General features: G+C 51.6%; 2 protein-coding genes across 2 annotated transcripts; one reads left to right on the top strand and one right to left on the bottom strand.

The window, feature by feature from the left end:
• Positions 1 to 37: 37 nt before the first annotated feature.
• RPA2 (replication protein A2) lies at positions 38 to 4,486 on the bottom strand. The gene is made up of 9 exons (XM_088178316.1): positions 4,410 to 4,486; positions 4,152 to 4,264; positions 3,976 to 4,077; positions 3,785 to 3,898; positions 3,012 to 3,086; positions 1,868 to 1,981; positions 1,468 to 1,578; positions 1,288 to 1,382; positions 38 to 626 (listed from the first exon to the last, which is right to left on the bottom strand). The coding sequence occupies exons 1-9, from the start codon at positions 4,423 to 4,425 to the stop codon at positions 542 to 544; spliced, it is 825 nt and encodes a 274-aa protein (XP_088034442.1). The 5' UTR covers positions 4,426 to 4,486; the 3' UTR covers positions 38 to 541.
• A 220-nt stretch (positions 4,487 to 4,706) lies between these two features.
• On the top strand, positions 4,707 to 11,013 carry SMPDL3B (sphingomyelin phosphodiesterase acid like 3B). Its single transcript, XM_014881240.2, has 7 exons — positions 4,707 to 5,014; positions 6,468 to 6,565; positions 7,028 to 7,171; positions 7,735 to 7,907; positions 8,052 to 8,232; positions 8,839 to 8,972; positions 10,049 to 11,013. The coding sequence occupies exons 1-7, from the start codon at positions 4,722 to 4,724 to the stop codon at positions 10,439 to 10,441; spliced, it is 1,416 nt and encodes a 471-aa protein (XP_014736726.2). The 5' UTR covers positions 4,707 to 4,721; the 3' UTR covers positions 10,442 to 11,013.
• Positions 11,014 to 11,754: the final 741 nt, after the last annotated feature.

Here is an 11,754-nt window from a genome sequence, read left to right as displayed (position 1 = left end):
TCTTCAAGCCTCTAGAGTGAGACATCATACAAGGTGCTCCAAGTTACAATTTTATTGGAAAAGTTCAAAAGCTCTATCAAGATCAGCTCTAGTACAAATATAGATTTAAATGCACGAACTAAACAATGAAAACATCTTCTCATGATTGCTGTACATTAATGGAAGGTTACTCTTGGCTACCCACTTGGTAAAGAAAATGGAATGGAAGCTGAGTTAGAAGAAACAGCTCTAGAAATAAGGGACATCATAAAGAGGCTCTTCTTTCTAACAGGCACTTTCTAAGGAGCCAAAACAAAGTGAAAGCTCTGAGGAGTTCAGTTTTCCCATGTCTGATTATGCTTTCAGTCACATGGTCACAGCATAAAATCAGGTCCAATTACCAGAATCACACTCGTCCTTGAATTCCAAGGAGTCGGCATTCACCAGGTAACCAGGACTTCCCACAAAGAGCAAAGGCCTCCCTCTATGTAACAGAGCTCAGCAAAGTATCTTGAAACATGGACAAACATTTGCTTGGAACTAAAATCAGGTGGAAGGAACTTCACTCAGCATCCGTTGACTTATAATGATCATCATCCACCGTGGAGTAGATGTGTCCCTCGCTGCTGAGGAATTCCACAGCTTGCCTTGAAGAAAAGCCCCACAGTTGGTAACTAGTTAGCAATTACTTAGCAAATGGAGCTAAGTCACTACCTTTCTGCCAGGTAATTCCCGTTTCCAGACCCCATCCCCACAGTTCCCTCCTGGCAGCTGCCTAGGGAGCCTCTTGGTATCTCTGTCTCACAGGCAGTGTAAGTGACACAGAAGTTTCTCCAAGGCTATGGCAGTGTGCTCCCCGTGAAGTTCAGACTCTGCTTCAGTCACCACTCTGCACTTCCTAGGTAGTGCCCACCACTCTGCTCCAGAGGGGACAGAACATACAAAGATCATGGAAGATAATGACTGCTTTTGTAAGTCTCGAGAAGTTATAAGAGACAGTGAAGTAGAATAGAAGACTATGCCTGGATTTTTTATCAGTGTGCAGAGAGCAAGGTAGTCCTTGAACAGAAGAAAGGCTACCGAGGCACTGCACTACATTGCCAGTGAACTGATGAACAGCTTGTTTTGAAAACAAGGAGCAAAGCAACTGGCAACAACCCATGTGGGGCAATGAATCTTTCAAAAGCTCTGGCTCCTGTGCTGCTGGGACCACCTGAATTATCCACCCTGATTCACAGGAGTGTCTGGGCTTGTCCACTACTCTCTCTGCCTGGATTTCCATAACATCCTTCATTTCCCCACACTTACTTGATCGTTGACATACTCATACTCTGGAGCTGGTGCTTCAAGTCTTGTAGACTCATCCCCTCTGGCACATGGCAGCTTTTGATCAAGTTCAGCACCTGGATGAGAAAGAACAGCACTACATCACACTGGAGGAGCCTCTGCTGCCACTGCTGTGCTCCCAGAAAAGCTGCTGGCACCCACCTGGCTCTGGTGTGCTGTGAGCCCATTCACTGGCAGGCTGCTTCCTCCTCCATAGCCTCCCATGTCACTTATCCCAGTGGAGGAAAATGACTGTGGCACTCTTGATGCTGACTGGAATTATGAGAATAAAAGTGCTGTGGTTACCCAGGCTGCCCAAGCCCACAGAGTTAAAGACTCGCTGTTATTTCTAAGCCAGTAAGTAAAAATAGTTTCTTATAGAAGTGGATTGCAACACAATCTCTCTCCAAGGAAGCCAGGACTGCTGTTACACCTTCAGTGTTGCCCAGCTTTAAGCTTTCCAGCCCCACAATGAGGCAATTTTCCCAGGGAAAGGTCCCTTTTTGGGAGATCACCAGTCACCCAGGAAGGGCCATGATGGAATCAGGATCTTTGTACTTACCATAAGATTTTTTCTGAGGATCATATGTGCATTGACAATTTCTAGTATGTGTGTGGTGAACTCATTCATATTTTCCAGAGGCATGATCTTAAATGCTACCAAACTCTTCTTATTCTTTCAGAGGAAAAAACAAAACAAAACAAACACAAAATAAAGAAAACAATTTACAGCACAGCAACACAAAGATACCTAACAGCCAACCCAGCCATTCCCTCCAGGACAGCAGTGGGGAGAGAGCTTCTCTGCATGCAGCTCTTCCAAAACATTCTGACCTAGATCTTGTCTGGTTTTGGCTGGGGTACAGTAGCATGAGCTAGTTTTGGACTTGTGCTGGAAACAGTGTTGGTAACACAGGGATGTTTTAGTCATTGCTCACCAATCCTTGCACAGAGCTAAGGGCTTTCCTGCTTCTCACACAGCTCCAGCACTATTAGGCTGGGAGGGGACAAGGAGCCGTGAGGGGAAACTGCTGGGAGCCAGTTTCTCTGGGGAGAACCCAGAACAGCCAGGGCCATGCTCAGTTATAAAACTGGTGAAAGGAGGAGGAAGAGGCACACCTGCCTACCCATGGGAAGTGTGGAATGAATTCCTTGTTTTGCTTTACTTATAAAACTGCCTTTATCTGAACTCATGAATTTTCTCAATTTGACCCTTCTGACTCCCCCCATCCCACTGGGAGCAAGCAAGCAGTGGGGGAGGGATGTGGTTTTGAAAGACAATGGACACAGTCACTCCTCTTTCTAATCAGCTGGGAATTAACTGCACTATGCCTTAATGCACATGCACCATTATTTGAATATTTAAACCACATGTGCTACATGAAGTGCTAAGAGGTCTCTCCATGCACCAAAACTTGGTCTAAGTTTGACAGTAAGAGCATCCCAAAACCTGGTGGCCAGAACTCTGCTCTGCTGAAAACACTGATGAGGGGAATTTGAAAATTATTCTAATTTTAAATAGTCCTCTGCATTCAGGCACAATTAGAACGTTATTAAATACAACCATAGCAGAGACACTGAAGGATTTGTCCAGAGACCACAATTAAGTGGATATTCTAAAGCAGCCTCCCAGCACTAAGTCAGATCACCAATCCTTCACATCCCTGCTCCAGCCTCACGGCCACGACTCACACACATGAACTTACCTGGAACGACCGAAGGTGGCCAGCTACTTTAACATAAGTTCCTGGAGGTATCACAACATTCTCACCTCCTGCCTCCTAACAGAGAGGAGAAAAAAGAGACGTTTGCTGTTTCATGTTTCCATTTCTCAATTACCACAATAAGCAGCTTAGCAAAGCAGGCTCATCTCAAGCAAGCACAAACAATGTGCATTCCTCTGTCCAGTAAGAGCAGTTACAAAAAACACTGTAAATAAAAAATGAATAAAAACATTGGTGCACATTTCAGAGCAGTCAGAGCCGGTTGTCTGCTCTGCTGTGTCTGTCCATTTATGAGAAATTCTCATAGTGCAACAAGAGGAAAGGAACCTCGAATAGTAAAAAATTAGGTGTTGAATTCCATAATCTGACTGGTGGATGGGGCAGGCCAGAGCTGTTTTTGAACTCATGCTAAACTTGCAGTAAGGCAACGGAACATCTGCCTTATTACCCTCTCAAAACTGTTCAACTGAACTCAGCCAGAGTAAACAGGCAGACAGTCATATACAACACCAGTGACCTCCACTACAGCAGCATCTCCACTGGATTTCAGAGACATGTTACCCCTAAAATACTTTCCAGAAAAGCCACATCTTTTGGATTAAAAAAGCTCTGTGAGAAGTAGAGAGTAGGTGTTGACCGATGATCCTTATGAGTTCCTTTAAGTCGAGACACTGCATAACATTCTGTAACTTTTCTCTACTCGCTGCTCTCAAAAGCTGCTAAAGAAGCCTGTTCGTGGCAAATCCAATGCTTACATCAGTATCAACCCACTGCCGGACGTCCATGGGGGCTGCCGTCATGTCGTCCACTTTGTAGAGGATGTTGGTGGGCGCCTTCTCCGCGTGCCGGACGATGCCCACAATGGTGACCTGCGGACAATGAGGAGGGCCGGTTGCTCGGGCCGGCCGCGGGTCCGGGCCGGCCGCGGGTCAGCCCCGGCGCCCACCTGTGAGATCTCCACGTCGCAGATCCGGAAGGTCTCGTCGACCTGCTCGGCCGCCAGCAGCTGCGACACGGTGCAGGGCACGATGTTCTGCGAGCGGCTCCGCTGCAAGGCGGGGAGGGACCGTCAGAGCCGGCCCCGGCCCCGGGCCCCCCTCCCGCGGCCCCGGCCCGGCCTACCTGCTTCTTCTCCGCCTGGCCGCCGGACGGCGACCCGAACCCGCCCGGGGACTGCATGTAGCCGCCCGCGGGCCCCGCGCCGCCCATACTGCCGTACCCGCCATCGAAGTTCCCTAAGAGGCGGAGAGAGAGGAACCGTGAGGCGGTGGCGGGAGCGCAGCCCCCTTTCCCAGCGCTGCCGCCATCACAGCGAGCGGCGCCCTCGGGCCCCGCGTCCCCCGGAGGCGGCGAGCGCGGCCCGCCCGGCCCCGCGCGCACCGTGCCCGCTCCACATAGCGCCGCTCCGGCTCCGGCCGCCGCCCGCCCGCGCGCCGACCCTCGCGCGCCGCCGCCCGCCGCCCAATCCGGAAGCGCCGCTCTGCCGGGCGGCAGCCAATCGCGTCCCTCCGCCTTCCGGCTTCGTCCAATAGGAGGAGGCCGCGGGGAAGCCGTCGCCGCCATTTTGAGAGCGGGCGCTGCCCGGACTGGCATCGATCAGGGGCGGGTCGAAGGTGGGGCCGAAGGGCGGGGCCGAAGGGCGGGGCCGGGCACAGGTGAGGGCCGGGCACAGGTAGGGGCAGCGTAGTGGCCATGCAGCCGATGGGCCAGCTCTTGGTGCTGCTCTTGCTGTGCCTCCTGGTCGTGGTTCTGCCCGGTGCACGTGGCCGCTCCGGCAAGTTCTGGCACCTCACAGACCTGCACTGGGACCCCGGGTACGAGGCGGCGGCGGCGGCGGGACGGCCGTGCCCGTCGGGCGGCGATCGGACCGGGCCTGCCGGACCCTGGGGCAGTTACCTGTGCGATGCGCCCTGGAGCCTGCTCCGCTCGGCCGCCCAGGCCATGCGGGACCGCCTGGCCACGCCGGATTTCGTGCTCTGGACCGGGTGAGAGGGGCCGGGCCTGCCTGGAGGGACACCGGGGCTGGGCATGAGGACGGCTATGGAGCTCGTGGTGTGTCAGGGCTCTTTCCATGGTGTCTGCTTTGAAAAGGAGAGGGGAGAATGTGCCTCGTAATGCAAAACAGGGGCTTGGAGGGGAAAGCACAAGCCTAGCGAGGGCTCTCAACGCTGGCAAGAAGCTTCTGGCAGTGAGGTGACAAAAGGATCACAACTCACTGTCCGTCGTTTGTGCGTCCTGTCCAGCCGTGTCTGATTCCAGAGTGACTCTGAGTACCTGGAGTGCCCAGGGGAAGGAGCTGTGGGCTGTGTGTCCGTGCATCTGGCGCTGTCGGTCAGAGCAGTGGGAGGAGAGCATTGTAAACCAGCTTGCAGCATTTCTTCTGGCTGGGAAGAGGCAGCTGGGAGGTCTCAAGAAGGGACAGTTTTGCTTTAGGAGTCAGAGGAACCTCCCCAGTGGAGGATGTTCTCTCCTGGTGTGGTGTCCATGGGTGGGTCCCCTGTCCTATGGAAGGCCTCAATAGCACCTGGAGATGGTAAAGCTTTATTTTGTATGGTGATTGTGTATATGGTCTTTCTTAGGAGAGTGCAGCCTCAACTTGCTGTAACCTCCAGTTCCATTTTGCAGGACTATTGCCTGTCCCATGTTTTCATTTTCTGTCCCTGCAGAAGCCTGTTCCTGCTTAGATGTCGTTATTGGGTCTTGTGACCTTATGTTGAGTATTCTTTTTCCCTCAAGCAATTTTCCCCAGTCCTTTCACGTGATTTTCAATGTTCTTCTCTCTCTCCAGTGGGCTTGTGGACAGCCCAGTATCATCTATAAATGCTGTAAGCATGTTAATGCAAACACAGACATGGAGCAGGCTTAGATTGCTGTCTTACTGGAGGCATTCCCTTGTTTCATGGTGACCACAATTATGTAAACAGCTCTGCTTCATTATTGCAGATCAGATGCCCTCAGTCCAAGTGCTGATCCTTGCAATGTTTCCAGGCTACTTTAGTGCCTGTGACACGCCCCGAGGCAGAGGGAGCCTTTCCTTCACACCCTTTGCATTAGGGGTTTTAGGGGAAAGTGAATCGTGGAATCAGAGTGTCCTGAGCTGGAAGGGGCCCACAAGGATCATGGATTCCATCTCCTTGCCCTGCAGAGACACCCCAACAGTCCCACCCTGTGCATCCCTTAGAGTGTTGTCAGAACACTCCTTGACTCTGGCAAGTTTGGAGTGGAGCTCATTTTCCTTGTGAGCAATTTCTTGAAACTCCCTCAGTGTCTTGGCCAGTCAACATAGCACTGACTTCTGCACCCAGAAGCTTAAAATTCCTCTTCTAGGAGGCATAGAGAGGAGGCAGTTTTCTAGAGGCAAGTTTCTCTACCTTGCTCACTGCTATAGGCACAGGCCCTGTTAGTCCCAGACAGTGACTGTGCTGCTTCTTTTTCTAGAGATGACACTCCCCATGTCCCCAATGAGCAGCTCGGAGAAGAAAAGGTTCTGCACATCATAGCAAATCTGACTTCTCTGATAAAAGAGACATTTCCAGGTAGGATTTGAGGGGATGAAAAGAGACTCATGGGAGGGGCTAACCAGGATGCAGAAATGACAGAATTGTGACAGAGAAAGGCACAGAAGGGCTGTGGTCACTGGGACTTGTTTGGTGGCCTCAATTCTGCTGTGCCATGCAGCACTGATGCACACTCATGTTTCAGGTTAGCTCACTCAGGAGAGAGGAAAAGGCTTCTGTCCTTAGTCATGAAGGCAGAAAAGGCTGCAGGATACCCTCAGACACAGCCTGTGTCAGCAAGGAGCATTACTGCTGGTGACAGCTCAGTCCCTTGGCTGTGGGTGGCTTGTCCCAAGGGCGAGTCAGAGCCCTGTGGTGGCCCTGGGGGCAGAGGGTGACTGGCCTTGGCAAAGCTCTCTTCCAAGGCTGGGAGTGCCTGGGGGAGCTTGGAGGAGCTCTGCAGCACTGACCTCCCCCGTGCCTCCTTGGCTCTGTCTCCAGGTACTAAGGTCTATGCAGCCATGGGCAACCACGACTTCCACCCCAAGAATCAGTTTCCTGGGAAGGAGCACAGGATCTACGACCAAACAGCAGAACTGTGGCGGCCCTGGCTGAATGATACCTCCCTTCCTCTCTTCAGAGCAGGTCTGGCACCACTGGCTCATGTTTAGAGCATGCTGGGGATATGAGGAGGAGTAGGAGAATACCATGAACAATTTTTCTTGCTTCTATGCTCAGAGCAACAATATTCATAGAGGATTTTCAGAGGTAGGCTCCCATTTAATGCTGATTTCTTGGAGCTCTGCTTGCAAGAAGAGCAATTATTTTATCTTTAGTCTCTCCTGCCATTGTCAAGTTACTGGAAAGAATGCAGAGTGGTGACCTGCAGAGGGAGGAGAAATATCTTTAAAGGTAGCAGCTGGTGCAGGCAGTGCTGGGGCTCTCCAGAGCTGCCCAGCTCCTGGTGCTGCTCACTGTACCCATTGAGGTCTCCCTCCACCAGGAGAGGCACGAGAATGATAAGAGACACACAGGGAAGAGTCACTCCAAATCCACATCCTGGAGTGGTCAGAGCAGTGCCCCAGGCAGTGCCCCTGCTGTGGCTATTGCTAAGGAGAACAGAGAGAGGTGGAAACAAAGGGATGTGGGGTCACAGCCACCAGTGTGACCAGACCTCCAGCTCTTCCTCTGTGGGTTGCATTTTTAAGGAGCTTTCTACAGTGAGAAACTGCCTGGCCCAGGGACGAGGGGGCGGATGGTTGTCCTCAACACCAACCTGTACTATGACCAGAATAATGAGACAGCTGGTGATGAGGATCCTGCAGGGCAGTTCCAGTGGCTGGAAGAAACACTGACCAATGCCTCCAGAGCAGATGAAAAGGTATTAAAAAGAATGAATAAACAACTTGGGCTTCTCCCCACCCAGAAGCTCTTTCTGCTCTGCTCCCTCTGGGTGCAGTCACACCTGGCTGGTGCTCCATGGGTGGTGTGGGCTCTGTGCTCAGGGCAGCTCTTGCTTTTGTAGGTCTACATTGTGGGGCACGTCCCTCCTGGCTTCTTTGAGAAGAAACGGGGCAAGCCCTGGTTCCGGAGGGGCTTTAACGAGCGGTACCTGGGCATTGTGCAGAAGCACCACAGGGTGATCGCTGCCCAGTTCTTTGGGCACCATCACACAGACAGCTTTCGCATGTTCTACAGTGACACAGGTACCTGCTCTGGTCACCCAAGCACCTGTGTGACAGCTCTGACAGCTCTCAGAATCACTGTCTGTGAGAGTTTTAGTGGCTGCTGGCTGAAAACAGTAAGAAGCCAGCAAAAGTTTCTGAAATGCTTCATGCAACAAGAGGCAGCAGTGATTCTCATCTCTACCCCCTACTACTCCCTCTACTACAGGAGTCTGTAGCTCCTGCCCTCCTTCCTATTCACCCTCAAATATTGTTGTTTCCCCTCAATGCCTGGCAGCTTCTTGCCTGTTCCCTCTTGAGAGGTTTGGGCATTTTTGAGGGAGCAGTGCTGAATCTCTGTGTGTGTGGGGTGCTCTGGGTGAACACCTTTGCTGAGTGTGGTTCCTTGGCCACTCACTGCAAGAGCCTTTGCCAGTATTGGAGAGCCCATCCTGGCTGCAGCAGCCCTGTGCTCAGTCCCCAGTATTCTTCAAGGTGTTAATCTCTGTGTGTGTGCTGGTACCTCTGGGAGCTGGTGACAAAGGTGCTGTTGGCAGCACAATCTGCTCTGGGTCCTCACTGTGATGGGCACAGGGTGTGGGACAAGCCATGGTCTCCAGTCACAGTTTGCTTGGCATTTCTGTGAAGGTTCTCCAATCAGTGTGATGTTCCTGGCCCCTGGAGTGAGTCCCTGGAAAACAACATTACCTGGAGTGAGCAATGGAGCCAACAACCCTGCGATTCGGGTGATCGACTATGATCAGGACACCCTTCAGGTCTTGGTAGGGGATACCTGTGTGCACCACACTGCAGCTCTGGAACAACTTTAATTCCCCCCTGGAGTCAAAACAGGCTTTTCAGGATTTCTCAGTCCACAGAAGTTGAGTGGCCGTGTGGGAGAAGACTCTGACCCAGGGTATTTCAGCCTCGTGTCTGGCACAAAGATTTAGTCAGAGTGTCAGTGAGTCAAAGCATGGCCCTGGCAGGCAGTGCTTCCTGCTGGGATGAGTTCCCCCAGGCAGGGTCAGACAGTTTTTGTGGTGTTCTTCATGTCCTTAGTGAGCTCCCTTTGACGTTTGCTTTGCTCCACAGGTAGTATGTATCACAGAAATACTCTTTGAGTAATAACAGACCCCTTCCAAGTTGTCAGACCCCCTCCAAAATCTTTAAGCCATCTGAAAAATTGAGTCCCTCTACTTGCTAAAAATGATGCATTCAGAGTGGATCTGAATTGAGGTAAATTGTAGGGGCAGCTTCTCTTTGCCAAGAGGTAGAGGACGGGTGTTTAGGTGGAGGACAGGTGCTTATGGCCTCCTTTGGGATGAAGTAGTGAACGAAGCTCTCTGTAGTTGCTTTGTTTAGATGTTTATAGCACAGAAGTGAATGCTAAAATATGCTGTGCAAGGCTGGGGAGCCAGTGAAGCAGAGAGAAAAGGACAAGAGACTGAGAACAGAAGCCATGAAAAACGTGATTCTTGAGTTTGTTCACAGTTGAGAAGATAACTTCTAATAACAAATAACACTCCTGCAGCCCTTGCTTCTGCTGCTGGACAGTGTTGATAGTAACTGACTGATGTCTGAAGCAGGCCAGGCTCAAAGCTTCTGATGCTTGGAGGTCAAAGTCAAGCAGAGCAAAGCCACCCCTCCAGCCCTTAGGAAACAGGCCGTGTTTGGGGTGGGTTCTGGAGGGTCTCACCTGACCTGTTCCCAGGTGCCCATCTCAGTAGGAAGTTCTGTCAAGGGCAGCTGATCCCTTGGGGTAGAGGGTGCTGCAGTGGGGGCCAAGCCCAGCCCAGTGTCTCACTCCAGGGCCAATCTTGTCTTGATGTCTCCCCAGTTCTGTTTTTCTCTCCCTCAGGATATGGTGACTTACTACTTGAACCTCACTCATGCCAACATGATGGAATTGCCGTGGAAGGAAGAGTTCCCAGAGTGGGAAGAAGAGTACAGACTGACAGAAGCCTTCCAGGTCCCTAATGGCTCTGCACACTCCATGCAGATGGTGCTGGAGAGGATCTGGAAGGACCCACACTACTTACAGCTGTACTATGAGTTTAACTCTGCCAGGTATGACCTGGAGCCATGCAAGCAGGAATGCCGAGTGGATCACCTGTGTGCCATCAGGGAAGTCGATTTTGTAAAGTACAATGAGTGTGTGAAAACCAACAGCTCTGCCTCTGCTGCTAGCAGCGTTTGGCTTTTGGTTTTCTGCATGTTCTTAGGATTTCTCAGTTCTCAGCGAGTGCTGTGATGGCCAAGAGCAAGAGGAAAGGAGGAGGGCACGAGATCACACTACACTGTGTGTGAATTGGTGATTCTGGCATTGAGAACTTGCTTGGAAACCAGGACAAAATTGTCAATGTTTACTAAAGCCCTGTGATGCCAATTTGAAATTTTCTAAACAAGCTGGATGTGTGAAGAGCAATGTTGAGCAGTGTTTTTGAGATCCTTGTTGTGCCAAAGTGACTGCAACAAGGAGTGTGTCTCCCCTCTGTTGGGACTGCTGGGGCCACCTCACAAATGAGATGAAGACCAGGCCTCACTGTGGACATGAAGTGGCAAGGGGTGAGGATAGGGAGCAGCCACATGTTCCAGAGGTTGCTGCCAGCATTCCTTCTGTTGGAACACACTTGTGCAAGTCTGCAGAGCTGGTGACTCAGGAAATCTTTTAGTGGCTTTGTTCCACAGCAGCCTGTGGCTTATGAGCAAAGTGAGGTGGGATGGCAGTGTCTGGACTTCAGCAAACTTTGGCGTTTCAGTGCTGAAGAAGAGGCACTGATGATTATTTGTGCCTCAGTTGTTGAGAATAAACAGCTTTCTTCACTTGCCTCCACTGAGTTCCCTCCCTCAGCTGGGCTTGGCAGCTGATCTGGGCCACTTGGCCAGTGAGGTCTGAGGTGGTGATTTAAGCATTGGGTTTGTCAGCTGCTCTGAGCCCCTGCAGGGAACCAGTCCTCAGTGCTGGTATTGGGCTGCAGGGGGTGCAGGATGAGTGCTCTGTGTTGTGTGAACGTGGCTCTGGGCTCTCCCGGGGGTCTGATGGGAGGAGTGGACTGGGGGGGGAAGTTCTTTTTTTGCTGGGGTTGGTGCTTGCCCCAGAACCACCTCAGCGTGTGTGGAGCCATGTGGGTGCTCAAACACCCAGTTAAGGGCTGGGACCCACTGTGGGCCTGTTCCCCCTTCCCCTCCCACTGCCAGATTGAGAGTTTTGAGCACAAAGAACTTCAGATGCTCAGACTGTCTTTGCCTTTTTTTGAAAAAACACATTGTAAACAGCAGTTGACATCTGAGCCCAGCATCAGCCATTGCACAGCCCCAGGTCCTTGGCTTGTCCCAAGCTATGTCTTACAGTCCTGTGGTCTCTCTTGATGCCATTGAGGTTTCATGTTTTACTTTGGTGTAATTGTAAGTACACACTCCACCTGGCCACTCACCTGTTCTGCACTGGAAGCTATTCCTGCTCTCCTGAAGGGCCCCAGGGAGATCTCATCTCCACCCCAACAAGTCCTGCTTCCAGGCCTGTTGGCACAGGGGCTGATATTTTGGTACTTCACTGTCCATGGG

Source organism: Sturnus vulgaris, chromosome 24, assembly GCF_052056855.1.
Source record: "Sturnus vulgaris isolate bStuVul1 chromosome 24, bStuVul1.hap1, whole genome shotgun sequence".
In the NCBI taxonomy this organism is placed as follows: Eukaryota; Metazoa; Chordata; class Aves; order Passeriformes; family Sturnidae; genus Sturnus; species Sturnus vulgaris.
Note: the sequence above shows the minus strand (reverse complement) of the source record. Positions and strands in the feature narration are given on the sequence as shown.